The 16,178-nt window shown below is 39.1% G+C and overlaps 1 protein-coding gene across 1 annotated transcript; it reads left to right on the top strand.

Annotated features, from left to right (window-relative positions):
* The first annotated feature begins 4,059 nt into the window (after window positions 1–4,059).
* On the top strand, window positions 4,060–15,817 carry mtmr9 (myotubularin related protein 9). Its single transcript, XM_003455622.5, has 11 exons — window positions 4,060–4,198; window positions 4,590–4,774; window positions 6,438–6,546; window positions 6,700–6,825; window positions 6,916–7,089; window positions 8,343–8,560; window positions 9,273–9,434; window positions 9,530–9,671; window positions 9,787–10,007; window positions 10,379–10,530; window positions 14,766–15,817. Exons 2-11 carry the CDS (start codon window positions 4,593–4,595, stop codon window positions 14,927–14,929), a joined length of 1,650 nt encoding a protein of 549 aa, XP_003455670.1. The 5' UTR covers window positions 4,060–4,198; window positions 4,590–4,592; the 3' UTR covers window positions 14,930–15,817.
* Window positions 15,818–16,178: the final 361 nt, after the last annotated feature.

Consider the following 16,178-nt stretch of genomic DNA (forward strand, 5'->3'; position numbering starts at 1 on the left):
GCAACAGCAACTCAAATAAGCACTTGTTACAACCAAGGAATTCATAAGAGCATCTCTGAATGCACAGCACATCAAATCTTGAAGCAGCTGGGCTACAGCAGCAGAAGACCACACCAAGTGCCACTACTTCAGTAAGTTCAGGAACCAGAGCTCAATCCAATAGTGCATCTTTGGGATTTACATCATGGATATGCAGCCAACTGCAGCAACTTTGTGATCCTCATGTCGAACAAAATCTCTGAGGAGTGTTTCCAGCACCAGTTATTTGGCTCAGAGTAGCAGGTATAACTTCATTACTACCTCAGGTCTCTAAACAGTGCCTTGTGAGCAGCACTCTGAATGCACACTCAGGTTTAATGGCCTGGGGTAGGCAGTGAAAAAAAGGCCTCAGAGCAATAATAATTAAAAAACAAAATTATACAGCAACAACTGTTTTCTTGTAATAACAATAATTTTACACACAAAAAAGCAAAACACAAACCTACAGTAGTAAGTGTGTGAGACTCAGAGATGAGTTAACTTTAACCCTGTGAGGTCAGTGATGACCCCAAACATGGTCCTAAATCCCAACATTTTGAGAGATAAACAAACAAATACTTATTTGTTAGAAAAAGCAATGTAAATAGCTGTTACGCGCATCAATTCAAATATTTTTATTACTAATTTCCAAGAACATTTTCTTTTAATTGGTGGGAGAACATGTTAAACATACAAAAATCGACACATTCGGATAGCATGGGATCAGATGGACTCAGAGGGCTGAAAGAATACAAGACAGGAACAATAAGGCTTTTTTGAGGAGTAGGTCTGGGGTGATGGTTTTCTAAGGGTGGCATACGCAAAATTATTCAGGCAGTATGTGTGTGATTCCCACCCAAGTACAAGGAATCCGCGAAGCAGTGTGGCTTTACTTCAAATGTAAATGTGGCATCCTGTGAATAATATGTTCAGGTTGAACAAATCAATGATGCACTGTAGGCAAGGCTGTGTTGTGATTTCAGAGGTTAAATCAATACAAGTGGCAATGAGAAGCTAATAACAAGACTGTGGGATTCTCCTCTACTTTGTATGAATACTAGTGATGCTGTAAATAACATCCATCTGGCTTATGTTAAATTTTACCATGGGTCACTTCTACAGATGTGAATAATTATCCCCAAAATATCAATGTATAAATCTAAGAAGGCAGATCATGCTTTGTTTTTGTTTGTGTGTGTCTTCTTATGTATGTAAATTTATATAAACCAGGAATAGAAGACAAAGAATGAGAGAAAAAGAAGTTCTAATCAATTACAAAGAAAAATTACAAAGAAACACTGAGCTCTATCACTATTCATTGAAGGAGCTTAATCAACTCGATCAGAGGCAATAAGCCTACTGATGGAGCACAGAAGTGCAAATCCAGACATTTGTCACAGTGAAAAATCACAACAGATTCTGGTGTTAGACTCCGCACCTACATCAAAGTCATTATCTGCCTTGACAGACAGCTCTGATTCACTGGACATGCCCAAAATAACACCACACAAACAAGAACCATTCAGAACAGAAGGTTAAAGTGAAGGAGTGAATCATGGATGAGATTGTCTTCATCAGAAGATGAATGAAGAGCCTGGGTGAGTAATTGGTGTTGGTGTGGGTACTAATTATCCAGCCCCTAAAATTTGCCAGACGATGTTCCAGCATGTTTGGAACTCTTCAATAAATGTCAAAAAATTGCTCTGTGGGAAGTGTGGGAGTGAGCATTCAGTTCCCTCGCGACAAATTTGGACACTTAACAGATCGCAGTTTGACGTTAACTGGGAGCCTGTGAGAGCACCTTTAATGGGAAATGTGAGTATGTCTTTGGCAATAGTTGCATGCAGTGATTTCCCACGTTCCATGGAGTTACAGTCATTATCCTTCACCCACTTTTATATTTATAACTTATTCTTCTTTTTTGTAGGTTGTGGATCTTTTATAACAGACGCTAAACTAAATCATCTTCACATTTGTCAGAGCATCCTCTTAAATAAAAGATAGAGGTTAGGCTTCTCTGTTGTATTCTGTGAAGTGCATGTTTGCTTTGAAAGTTATTTTTTATCAGTTCATCTCTTGACAGCAAAGCATCTTCTCCCCAGAAGAAGAGCAGTTATTTGGTTTGTAAAGCAACGCTGGGTTTCACATTCAATTTAGCCCTGGTGTCTGTACAGCGCTCCCTATGATGTGGGCTGGGAAGGCCCAGAGCAAACCATCTATTGTGAAGCTTAGACAGGCTGCAAGTGAAGCAAATACCGTGCTGATTTGCAATACATCACAGACACACACACACACCCACACAATGCTCAGAATGTCTAAAACAAAATGGTCCACAGTAGCCTCTGCCAAGCTATCTGCTATTCTTCTTCTCCCTCCAAAAGCGTTCACCTCTTTAGGGAGTCTGCCGTTCAGGCTCCTTGTGTGTTCCTTCATATGCTTTAAGATCTCAGCGGGCAGTTGTCCTCACTATTCAGAGAGCTAAGACAAAAACCTCAGGCAACGTTTCTTCTTTTTTTTCCCCCTGCTGCACGCCCTTTCTTTAGAATAAACCCCCCAGCCGCCTTCAGCTAATGCAGCGCACACATGATCTTTAAAGCCCGAGTCAAAATGTCATTATCTCTAATGAGTATGAGTGTGTGCAGCTTTTTAATCTCCTGATTATTTAATCAGCATCCATAAAGCAGAAAAGTGCAGTTTAGTTTGAGCTCATGCTTAGCCTTGTCAGTAGGTCCCCTCCTCCTCTGTCATTTGTGTTTAAGGGTACTGAAGTCTCCTGTGTCTGTTCTGCCCCTGCCAGCTGCCTACTGGCTCCTCCTTCGTCTACCCCCCCTCCTCCTCCTCTTCTTCCTCCTCCTCCTCAGGCCAGATATGACTTCTCTCTGCTCTCCTTGTTAAACTTTGCTACACCAGCCTGTCAAACTGTACTTGGAACTACACAAAGACCCCACACTAGACTTTTTTTCCTTTGGGGCCTCGAATCATTGGACTTAATATTAACTGTTAAAACTCTGTCTTCAGTTCACTTTAACTCCCATTTTTTCAATTCGAGATGGGACTCTGCAGGTCATTGTTGTCCACTTATTTTTTCTTTTTGTTGTTGTCTAAGTTTTCTTGATACCCTTACATTTTAGTTTACAGCTTGTGCATTTACCTGACTTACTGCAGTCTTACCTTGCATACCTATCTGTGATCAGTGGTATTATCAGGCCTCCACCACCAGGCTGGATCAATAATTTAGTGTAATTCCATTTTTTTTACAGTCTATAGCAACAATTGTCAACAACAGTCACACCAAGTTGCTTTATGTTGTAAGGTAAATACCCTACAATATTAGAAAGAAACTTTAATTACCAGATGAGCTCCTATAAGGAAGCACTTGGGAACTGTGGGAATGACAATCTCTCTGTTAATAGGAAAAAATCTCCAATGGAAACAGACAATTAGAGTTTAATAATTGCCAATTATTAAATTGAGTAGTGGCGTGTAAACCCGCAGGAAGTGACAAGAGGTACGTGATTCAGTGCATCATGGGAAGCTCCCCAGCAGTCTAAGCCTATTACAGTATTACAAAGAGATGGCTCGGGGTCACCTGATCCAGCACTAACTCTAAGTTTTATCGAAAAGGAACGTTTTAAGCTTAATGTTAAATAACATGTCTAAATGTATAACATGACTCACAGCACATCTATCATCATACATTATCTACCCGGTGAAATCAGGGCAAAACTGTTTAGACTTCTGAAAGCCAGAAATCTCTCAAAAGTACTCCAATGTCACCACCTAGTGACCTTTTTTGATATTGGTCGGTAGACCCCAAACACACAGACTAAAATGAAACAGCCTTTCACGGATTTTCAGAAGCCTTGTAGATGAAGCACAGATCTGACGCTGCCTCCAAACCATTAAACTCCAACTCATTCACTGTGTTGCCGTATGGATGTTTAAACATACGTATATCTAATATGTGGACATTATAAGTTCTTCGGCGGCTGTACAGATTTAAAGTATAACGCTAATGTTAAAGAACACAGGAGAGCACAGAGTCACTTCCCGTTTTAGACGAGAATTGCGGAATTTGGGATGCAGAACTGAGCCGAGAAAAGCCGGTTGTTTCCAGTCGGCGTGTTTTTCTTAACGTACCAGTATCGCCCTGCGACCAAATAAAAGAAAACATTGTCAGGTAGTTGTACGATAAATATTTTTAGTGTTGGTAAAAAATGGTCCTTGTTGTTTTTAATATTTATATTATACGTGATGTTTGTGCTTTGGCTTGAATTTTGAAATGTCGGCCGTTTTATATGGTAAATTATCCTCCTTTCTGTCACGATTAGCCTGCTAGCTGACGTTAGCGGTTTAATTTCCGGAATAGAATAACTTTATCAAGATGACCTATTTTTGTAGTACTTTTTCATCTTTACTGTTAACCGACATGGACGCACACGATATATGTCTCATATATGTCGGCAGAGGTTGCGCTGGCCTGTCCTTACAATAATAGTAGCTTGACTTAACCAATAGCGTTGTCTTTATGCTTTAAAATCACCGCGTCTTTTTTCTTTCTGTCTGGTCAGATTATGGAGTTTGCAGAGCTGATAAAGACACCCAGGGTGGACGGGGTTGTCCTACACAGGCCTTTCATGCCTACTGTGGAGGGGACTCTGTGTTTGACTGGTCATCACCTGATTCTCTCCTCCAGACAGGACAACACGGAGGAGCTGTGGCTGCTTCATTCAAACATTGACTCGATAGAGAAGAGGTGACAGCGTTGTGTTGTTGTTTTTCTAAATGACTGTTATGTAATCTCTTTATGAAAATGGTACATCACCTATCTTAAATAGATGCAGGTCAGTAGAGCATGCATTTGGTAAAATCAGTTTGAGTTACGCCTGTTTTTTAGTGCATGCTGCAGATCTGATTATTTATTAATAGTGTCCATATGCTTAACTTGCTTATAGTTAAACTGGTTAGAGAAACTAACATCAACTGGTTAAAGACACGGGGCTTGTAGTGGCAAAGAATTTGTTTTTCTTCACTGCTATTTCTGGTATTTGTACCGTCTTTAAACATTTTAGGTTGGACACACAAGCTTCAGGAGGTTTGCCTAGTACTTAACTGTCAGTTTCTCCTCCAGTATTGGCCGAACCTGCAGATGACCTTAAGGTATGGGTTTTCTAAATGGAAAATAACTTGGAACAGTGGTAAACCTTCCCAAGTGTGCCCAGCCGACCAACACTGACACATCCAGGAGGTCTGAATAGATACCAGATCAACCTTTAAAGAACTGAAGACGTCAGTTAAAGCCAGTGTTCATGATTTAACAATAAGAAAGATGTTGCACAAAAATGGCATCCATGGGAGAGTTCCAAGGTGAAAAATCACTGCTGACCAAAAACAACACAAAGGGCTTGTCTGACATTTGCAAAAGATATCTTGATGATGCCCAAGACTTTTGGAAAAATACTCTGTGGACTAACGAGACAGAAGTTGAACCTTTTGGTATGAAACTAACATGGCATTTTATTTAAAAAAACAAAGTCATACCACCAGTCAAACATGGTGGTATTAGTGTGATGGTCTGAGCTGCATTGCTGCTTCGGAATCTGGGTGGCTTGCTGTATTTAATCAATTCTCCACTACCCAAAAATCCTGAAGGAAAATGTTCAATCATCAGTTCATGCCCTGAAACTCAAGCACACTTTGGTTATGCACCAGGACATTGGTCTGAAACACACAAGTCTACCTCTGAAAGACTCATTGCCAGTTATCACAAACACTTAATTGCAGTTCTTGCTGCCAAGGGTGGCAAAACACAAGTTATTAGGTTTTTTTTAGATGGTTCCAGGTAGGTTTGGATATCTGTTTCCTTTAATAAATGACATCATTTTAAAATGGCATTTTGCATTTACTCAGGTTATCTTTGTCTAATATTAAAATATATTTGATCTGAAACATTAAAGTGTGACAAATATGCATAAAAACAAAACAAAAAACGAAGCAGGCAAATACATTTTCACAGCACTGTATTGTCTCTTTCATTGTAAAGCAAATGACTCATAAATCATCCTGCCTTTCTGACTGAACTTCATGCAGATACCTTCACATTAATCCATTAAGAATGGATTTATGCAGCTCATTGTACTTGGATACTGGCCAATCCACTCTTTCATCTGTAGCTGGGGCATATTGCTGCTTAGAGCTTATGTACTGAGCACTGAGTACTGAGACTGCCTTTAATAACAATCACCGAATCTACAGTCAAACTAACAGTTGTTTCAAAGATTCTTCCAGAAACCCAACATGAGGATAACATGCAAATTACACACAGAAAGCCGAGCTGTAGGGCTCAGAGTAGTTCACTGATACTCTGTGTTTGTTCATGATATTCATCCTCTTTATTGTGCTCACCTTTTAAATTTTAGATTTGTGGGGTCTTTGGGGCACATCACTGTCAAATGCAAAGACTTGAGAATGATTCAGCTTGAAATCACTGGTATGGAGGAGTGTCTCAACATTGCCAGTTCTATCGAGGTAAGAACAAAGGCTCCCCGCCGGAAAGAGAGTGATTATTTTTAGCTACGCTATATTTTTCTCTCAGGCTCTCTTTGTTTTTGTCATGTCAAGTTAAATTCTGCATGTGATTAAAATTGTGAATAACAACTAAATGTTTTCATTCCTCTCAAGGCTCTGTCGACTCTTGATTCAGTCTCCCTGATGTACCCTTTCTTCTACCGGCCTATGTTTGAAGTCATAGAGGATGGATGGAATTCATTTCTTCCCCAGAATGCCTTTAAAGATTTGGAGTCCATGGTACGTTTAGGTCTCTGCTGTGACATTACAGAGTAATTCAATTTGAATCAGGGTTATTGGACCTTTTTTCCCCTCTACATCACTTTGCAGACAGATGAGTGGAGGCTGAGTGAGGTCAACAAAGACTTCAGCTTGTGTCCGTCATACCCCCCACTAGTAGCAGTACCCAAAGATGTTGATGATGAAACGCTGAAGAAAGTAGCTACTTTCCGTCACGGTGGCCGTTTTCCAGTACTTAGCTACTATCACAAGAAGAACGGCATGGTAAGCGCAAGGAAAGATAATTACTCTCTGCCTTTGACCATCTCTTTTGCTTCTCATTGTTTGTGTATTTGAACATTATAGCTAGGGATGGACTGATCCAATATACAGTATCGGTATCGGTCCGATCCTGACCTGAATTACTGGATTGGATATCGAGGAGAAATAAAAAATGTAACCCGATCCATTAAATATTACAAAAGCACCTTACAAAACTTGCAACATGGCTTAACCCAGGTAGTGACCTTAGCACGTCAGAGAAGTATGCGTCACGTGATAGAGCGGCTGTTGCGTGCGAGACCTGTTGGTGGTCTGGAGTTGCTTGTCACTGAAAGCATCTGGAGCCTCGCTACGTGCTGCCAAACCGGTATTTCACCTCTGAGTAAGCTATCCCAGAGAAGTAAAGCAAGTGTGTAAGTTCATCTCTGAATGTTTGTCAAGCATTGTTACGTTAAGCTTAACAACTGATATATGGAGCTCGGACGTCTGTGCGTTGTCATTGCTAAGTCTGACCGTACAATGGATAGACTCAAGTTTTACTTTGGGAAAAAAAAACAACTGTGTTGCAGGTTAAACAGTTCCGTGGTTCCCCCCCAAAAAACTATGAAAACACTTTTTCATACTTGTGTTTTGTATAGAAATTACACAAAATTCAGTCTAAGATTAAATGTGATAGAAACTTCTTACACTGACATCCATCTTGATAAAACATGAGTGTCATGAAGGCATGTTTGCATTTATTTGCACTGCTTTCCACTCTGGATATCTATTTATGTTAAGCTTTAAGTATAAAAGGGTCCATTCTACAACCCATTTATTTTTTAGTTGTTGAATATAAACATTATTTTGTGCTGATATGGCACTTCTTTTTTTCAGAACCAAAGAGTTTTTGAAATCTGTATAAATTGAATTTTAAATTACTTTTTGAATATTACTTTAAATACTTAGATTTACAGTTCTGCTAAAAGCTTAAATAAAAAGATCAGTATTGCTGAACTGCAAAATATTTTGGATGCAGTGTATTTTTTGCAAGTGTAATAGAATAGCTTTAGTGTTTTGTCTTTTTAAATTTGAGTATGACCATATACAAGATATGCAAGATATTAAAAAAACAGTTTTATTGATTATAAAATAGACTATATCGGATTTATATCGGTATCGACAGATATCCAAATTTATGATATCGTATCGGACATAAAAAAGTGGTATCGTGCCATCTCTAATTATAGCGGCTGACAAATCACTTGCACTTTCAGGTGATGATGCGAGCAGGACAGCCACTGACAGGCACCAATGGGCGACGGTGTAAGGAGGACGAGAAGCTGATCAACGCCACTCTGCGGCCAGGAAAGCGTGGTTACATCATTGATACACGCGCTATCAATGTTGCTCAGCAGGCCAAAGCCCGAGGTGGAGGGTTTGAGTTGGAGGCCAACTACCCACAGTGGAGGAGGATCCACAAGGCCATTGAAAGGTGCTTGGACACTTAGATATTAAGAAGACAGTAACACTTTATAATACGACCTGTTTAGAGTCTGCTGCATTGCAATTCCCCTATGAATAAATGGAATTTCAATTTATTATTATTATAATTGCCTATAAATGCTTAAATGTGGGTACGCTAGAATACTGGGGTAACAAGTCACCTTTATACAGGAATCAAAGAAATAATTATACTGTAAGTACATTTAAGTAGTGCCTGAATTCTGGCTGTTTTTGAAGGTATTTGTTTTTTCTTGTAAGCTGATAAGGGACAACAAGCCTTAAGGACATTTGAGTAATAGAACGTCCATCATGCACATCAACATAACAAATATTAAAAAAAATAAAGATGCAAAAAGGCATGATTAATCCACTCCATAATATGGCACTGAAAAGTGCAACTTGTGTTTTTCTGCAAAATTACCAAGAAATTGCACAGCTTAAATTTACTTGTTTTAATTTCTTGTAAAAAAGCTGACTTGTTGCCCCCCTCATTCTAGTGTACCTACTTTTAATTATTTGCAGGTAAATATAATGACATTTTAATTTCAAATAAAATACATTAACTTTTAATTTAATGAAAAAGGGAATTACACCCTTAGTTGTGGGCTGTATTGTGAAGTATTACCGAGAAGACTAGATAAAGCGGAAACTGATTAAAATGTATCTGCTAATTTAAATGATCCAAATAAATCTTTTTGCAGGTATAATGTCCTTCAGGAGAGCCTGATTAAGTTGGTGGAGGCATGTAACGACCAGTCCCACAGCATGGACCGCTGGTTAAGCAAGTTGGAGGCTTCCAACTGGCAAACTAATGTCAAAGAGATCCTCACCACTGCCTGCTTGGCTGCCCAGTGTATTGACAGGTCTGTTTTTCATTTGGTTGTCCTCATGTCCCAGTAAACATAAACTCGAAAAGCAGCAAGCAGTGACAGACTGTGGGCTCATGTGTTTATCTCAGGGAGGGAGCGTCAGTGCTTGTTCACGGTACAGAAGGGACAGACTCCACCCTGCAGGTCACCTCCTTGGCTCAGATCATCCTGGATCCCGGCTGCAGGACCATTAAAGGCTTTCAAAGCCTGGTAGAGCGGGAGTGGCTCCAGGTGAGCTTCGATGCACTGTTTAGAGCCAAATGTTGTGTTTTCTTCCACGTTCTCCTCCACAGTGTGGGTGTTTCCACTCATGGCCCCCCTCTCACCTCTTTGACTGCTTACACAGGCTGGTCACCCTTTCCAGCAGCGCTGTGCCCAGTCTGCCTTCTCCAACAGCAAGCCTCGCTATGAGGCCCCTGTCTTTCTTCTCTTCCTGGACTGTGTGTGGCAGATCCTTCGCCAGTTTCCCTGCTCCTTTGAATTCAACGAGAGTTTCTTGGTACTGCTCTTCGAACACGCCTACGCATCTCAGTTTGGGACGTTCTTGGGCAACAGTGCAGCTGAGAGGTAAGATAGGAGTTAGCTGATGTTAGACTTTCAGTTGATGTCAGGGCTACACTTTCAGCTGTGTGATGTGGGTGTCAATGTGGGTGTCACCCTACGTAGTTTAAGAATACATCATTTGTTATTATTTGTTGTATTGCTGATAGTTAGGTCATACAAAAATCACAATGCTCTCCCTGTAGCTATGAACCACCTCTGATAAAACAGCCGTGGATTAGGCAACTTTCCAAGTCACTTCTAAAGCTTTTATTAAAAAAAAGCAAATAAATATTTCCAGCTCATTCATTTATGTGATGTTACCAGCTCACTCTTAGAAACTCTAGGTAACCAGTCTTCTTATCGGTCAGTCTGACACATTTCTCTCTTTTTCCCAGAGCCAGACTGTGCTTGCCTGAAAAAACTGTGTCCCTTTGGTCATGGGTGAATCGGCCCCAGGAGCTGGAGCGTCTGACCAACCCACTTTACGAGCCCAACAGTCTTGTGATCTGGCCCTCTGTGGCCCCTCAGAGTCTGCTGCTGTGGGAAGGTAAGAAACAAATATATTCATAGGTATCTCTTAAGAAGAGGGAGAGGAGGTAGAGGGAGGTCTGGGTGTCTGTACAAAAGACTTCTGCCTCTGTGATCCATAATAGATGGATAGATAGAAAAATCAGCAAATTTAATTTTCAGACCTTGCTTCCTTTTTATAAAAGAAAGTTTCCTAAAGTGGAAAAAAAGGAAACGTGCCAAATAATTTTAAGTTTTAAAATAATAAAGAACACATAAAGTTTTGTTTGCAGGTTTTAAGGGAACATTTATAGCTGGGAGTTTTTTTTTATTTAACCTTTATTTAAGTTTAAGCTGTATTTATTTATTTTTTATACATATATTAAATCCCACTGTTACACTGAGTGAGCAATTAAATGGCATACCTTAATATTCTTCATTGAAAGCAGTCCAGTGAGACCACATGCTGTACATATTTTGCAGTTTTGACTCATGCTTTAAGTTTATTCTCAGTCTGAAGATGGAGTAGCTTAATATCTAAAAACGTACCATGAGGATCAGGTGATAAAACTGCTGTTGTAGCCGCAGGTACACGATTAGAAATTGGGCGTACTCACAATTACGAATACACATTTGCTCACGCATACATTCTGAAATCTCACCAGTAGGGGGCACCATTGGTTTGAGCATTTGAACCCTGAATGACCCTGACAGCCACTGGGACCCAAGGACCAGCTATTTGTGCTTTCCAAGGTTACAAGCATGAAGACAAGTATACATGCATTGTACAGGATTTTTTTTTTTTTTTTTTTTTTTTTAAATATCATCAGCAAATAATTTTAGATAAATAAACAAAATGCTGCACGTCAATTTAGTCCTTTTACAGTCACCTTTGATCGAGTGTGTGACACTTCAGGCACAATAAAGACCATCTTTAGTAAAGATAAGGATTCAGTCCCATGATTATCCAATAGTGAACTAACTGTTGGTTGCAGCTTTGTCATGTCGTGTACAGCTACTAGGTGAGGTATGTGATCAGTGCTGTCTGACCTGCCACCTGAAACTCGGCAAGATGACTCAGCTGACTCTCAAAAGAAAAACCTAGTATATTTCAGACCGGCATGTTACAAAATGAATGGCTTCAATGACCTTTGTGGATGGTTCTCCCAGAGTACTATTGTAGGTTAAATAGTAATGTTGTGCTACACGGGCATAAAAGTTAAAATGGAATAACGATCTTAATAATATTTAATATCATCAGAAATATTGTGTGAACAAATTTGTTTTTTGACCTCCTTGGAGTTTCAGGTATAGCTAGCATTATGAATCATTTTACAAGAGGTAGAACACACAAGTGTTCAAAATGCTCCTGAGGCATGTCCGTGACATGCTCAGCCTGCCTGTGTGTCTTTTTACAAATGGTTTCCTCACTGACAGGCAGTGCGGTGATATTATGGTAAAACATAAGTAGCAAAATGGTGATAAATAAAGAAGCACTGATACAGGCGTACAACCACAAAATCTGTTGTGGGTAATTTAAAGTGCTGTTTTTTCACAAGTGCCTTTTGGCATTAAACACAAACATCATGTATCAGTGGGAGGTTATATCAGAATATCAGTGTATATAAATGTGATCCTAAATCTGTTTAAATCAAAGTTATTTGATAATTTTACATAATCTTTTTTATTTAAAATGCTAGATAAAACAGCTTTACCAATGTTAGCATTATATCATCATTGTTTTCGGTTTAATATTATTACTTTTTTTCACATTTTTCATACTTTTTAAAACACTGACAGTGTACTAATTGGAATTTTAACGAATTAAGACTGTATATGTAAGTCTGAATTTGTCTAAATTGTGAATTTGAGTGACTGCAGTGAAACTTAAAACATTTTTTGATTTGCTAAAGTCTTAATTGATGAGGGGTTTTTTCCCCCACAACTTTAATAATGGTGGTTATTCATATTCTTAACTATGGTTGTCTTAATGTCAGTGGGTTCAGCATAGTAAAGTACAGCAAAGCCCCGGGGAGATCTGTGTTAGACCATTCATAAAGAAAAGTTGGGGGAGGGGGAATCCAGACCAACTAGAGGTCATTAGGTTCATGCATTTTGTGCATGGGGCCTCTCTTACTGCCTAAAGCCTTAGAATCACGTTCACGCTATATGAAGTGGAATGCATAAAAACTGAGTGGAACACGTGATATCCTGCTTATGCAGCTCTTTCATAGAAAGTGACGCACACTCCTCAGCCCACCTTAAAAGACCCAATGGAAGTCCTGAACTCTCGCTGCTGATGTGGACACTAAAAGAAACTGATGGCGTGTGTAAAATCTTTACATCCCGAAAGTTCTGTTTAATTCTTAGCGCAATAATATTGAAGAAAAATATTGGTTTAATTAAAAAAACAAAAAATGCACTAAAATAATGTTTTTTAAAATTGGACTGCAGTTCGATCACTTTAAAAGTGTTGAGCAAAAATGTGGAGGTTTTAGTCATTTTATTTGTGTAGCACATTTAAGAACAGCAGACTTTAAATAGAGTGCTGCACAACAGACAAGTGAAACCACCATTTAAACCGTTTAAAAAATAGCTAAAAGAGATGTAAGAGTTAAAACTCTGATAAACATGACTTTTAAACATTTTAAAGTCCAGTGAGAAAAAGACTTTACAAATACACAGGAAAGAAATGGAAAGCAATCAACACTATTCACAAAAGACACAAAAGTTATAAATTGAATATAATTCCAAAAAGTTAATGAGCAAAAGGATTTCAAGATTATTTCTGAACTGCACGGGTATAACTGTGTAACGAAGTCCAGGATAGGTGAAATATCATTTATCCGTCCTGGGCCTTTCTGTGTGGAGTTTGCATGTTCTTGGTTCTTGGTTGGGCGATATAGCCTCAAAATTATGTAATGGTATTTCAAGGAAATTTAGGATAATGATATTTCTGATAATATAGAGGAAAAAAATAGTGCATAGGGTTTTCCATGGTGATTGCAACTTGCAGGTAGCAGGATTTATTTATCAGCACAAACAAAACAAAGGGCTTTTCCATCCTTCTTTTCTGACAGTCACTGATGACACAGCTAAAAGTGTCTTAAAACAAGCTTAAGCTTATTTAAAAGAATAGTCAAAAATGACAGTTTGTTTTAAACATGAGATTTACAATATGATGCCAAGGACCTAAGTTGCAAAGAAATACTGGAAATATTGCTCACAGTGAGCAATATGGAGACAAAGTACTAGCAGTAAGGCTGAGAGGGTTTGGACATGTGCAGAGAAGGGATAGTGGGTATATTGGACAAAGGATGTTGATAATAGAGTTGCCATGCAGGAACAAAAGAGGAAGACCACAGAGAAGATTCATAGATGCAGTGAAGGAGGATCCACTGTGGTGACCCCCTAAAGGGATCAGGCAAAAGACAGAGTTTTATTTTTTAATAAAGGTGAGGAAATTGGGTAAAAACAAGGCTTTAATGTCAGCTAAACAATAAGAAATTCACTGAGGGCACAGAGGCAAGTGTGTCTAAATATCAGTATAAAATATATCGATAGGCGTTTGGAGTACAGACCCAAGAGACAGCACATGTTTTAGCAAAGGGCAAACTTGGCTGCAGTTAATTTATTGTTCCAAATATTGCGTAAACATAGGAATGCAAATGCACATCCTTACGCAGCCACCATACATTTCACAAGTATTTTGTTACCAATGACCTGAACTTTAAAACAACTAAAATAACTGAGATCTTATTGAGTAGTGCTATCTACAGACGTGTTACTGGGTTCAGAAAGCTCAGTTTGTTGACACACTGGCTTTTCTTATGACTGACAAGTAAAGTGATGGTTCATTCCAGTCATACAGCTCCTCTGTGTTTACACCTGTTTCTCTGCCAACACCCTCCAACCACCATTAAGGTCCACTGGTTTTGTTTTTTTTGCACTCAGTTCACACAATTTGTGCTGTTTTTCAAGACTGCTTTAAGTTTTAGACATGTCAAAATCTTGTATTTGTACTCCAACTCAAAGCTCCACAAAGAACCACATTAGTACACATTATCTGTTTGCTGTTTGTTTTATTTATCCAAATTAACAGTATGTGGTACATGTTTGGTGCATGTTTTCCCATTAGTGTACAGTGACTGCACATGCAACGCTTACATAACCTTTAACAATGTTGTGAGACTGCAATGTTTAGAAGAAACCAGAACTGGAAGAAACCAGTTTGTGAATTGTTCTTTTCTGATTGGTCCTGCTCTTCTGTGACAGGAGTGTTCCTTCGTTGGAACCGCTCCTCCAAGTGTCTGGATGAGGCCTATGAGGAAATGGTTCATATAATTGAGTACAACAAGGAGCTTCAGACCAAAGTAAACAGCCTGCGCAGGCAGCTGGCCCAGCTTGAAACTGAAGACCCTCTGCTGCATACGCCATAGAGAGAGAGAGAGAGAGAGAGAGAGAGAGAGAGACCTCTAAAAGTAAACAAGGTGGTACATACAAACAATCACAGACATCCCAGCTTTAGCCTTAAACTTTTTTCTTCCCCTTTTTAAAACATAATGTAAGAAAACAACATTATTGTCAAGTTATTCTTTAGAGAATGAACGCGACTAAATGAACTTCAATTTTGACACTTTAATGAAAAACATTTCTATCATGGTGACTCATTGCAAACTACACTCAAGTAAGAGGAAAACATTTAGAAACAAAAGCGCCATCCTCATTAGCCATTTCTCAGAATGCAGATAAAAGCTAAACCTCCCTTATCTCACTGTGGTCTAATATCAGCGTACAGCCAGACCTCCACATGCCTACTGCTCATTCCTATAGATTGTGCTGTGACTGGGCGGCTGATTTCACTGTTGCCAAGCCTCTTCAAACACCCACACTCGTACTTGGCGGCTTCCATTTCTATACACACGATGTGTAAAAACGACATTGTGGACCCTTCTGTGCTTCTCAGCACTGATCTTGTGTAGTAGAGGATTAAAGGGGCATTTTAAGGACAGCTGGAAAATAAAGTGTCTCATTTGCTACAGGGTTCACATATTCCATAAAAGTTGTGCTGAATGTGCACACCATTAGACCGCTGCAGAGTAACTATGGCAACATATAGGGTGCTGTAATTCAGCATGTGCTTTTGCTGCACATTGAGATGACATACTAAGCGTAGGTAGGGTCAGGCCAGTGAGGAGGGAGGTTTGTATAATATGTAAAATATCAGATCAGTGCTTGACATTCCAGTGAGTATCACAGCCAGAATTTACACAAACGATTTGATGTAACCACATCTAACAATAGGTTAGGTTGCTGAGCATCTCTGACTTCTTGAGTTAAACATTCAGAACTGATGCACTTTGTGTCAATAGCATTTCTTTATCTGTATGCACGTATATGCAAATCAGTTTTACTCCCACTTTGAAAACTCATTAGTTGTTGCCATAATAGATGACAAATGTCCAAATATCAAACAAGACAAAATGCCAATGTTTCCAACTAACCTACACACGTTACACTCCAAATCTCGTGTCTCTTCTGGAAAATGTACTTAATTGTCAGCTTCTCACATCCAAGCTCATACTTATCTCACAAACATAGGAATTATCCTAAACTTCAGCGGTCAGTAAAGCTGCATAAAAACATCGTCTGTGTCATTATGGCAGGCTGAAACTCGCAGCGCTCTTT

Source organism: Oreochromis niloticus, linkage group LG15, assembly GCF_001858045.2.
Source record: "Oreochromis niloticus isolate F11D_XX linkage group LG15, O_niloticus_UMD_NMBU, whole genome shotgun sequence".
Classification (NCBI taxonomy): domain Eukaryota; kingdom Metazoa; phylum Chordata; class Actinopteri; order Cichliformes; family Cichlidae; genus Oreochromis; species Oreochromis niloticus.

What these genes read in the sequence shown, in the direction of transcription:
- mtmr9 (XM_003455622.5), top strand. Translation starts at nt 4,593, where the DNA reads ATGGAGTTTGCAGAGCTGATAAAGACACCCAGGGTGGACGGGGTTGTC. An exon ending in TAGAGCGGGAGTGGCTCCAG is followed by an intron (nt 9,672 to 9,786) that starts GTGAGCTTCGAT and finishes CTGCTTACACAG; the next exon opens with GCTGGTCACCCTTTCCAGCA. An exon ending in GAGTCTGCTGCTGTGGGAAG is followed by an intron (nt 10,531 to 14,765) that starts GTAAGAAACAAA and finishes CTTCTGTGACAG; the next exon opens with GAGTGTTCCTTCGTTGGAAC.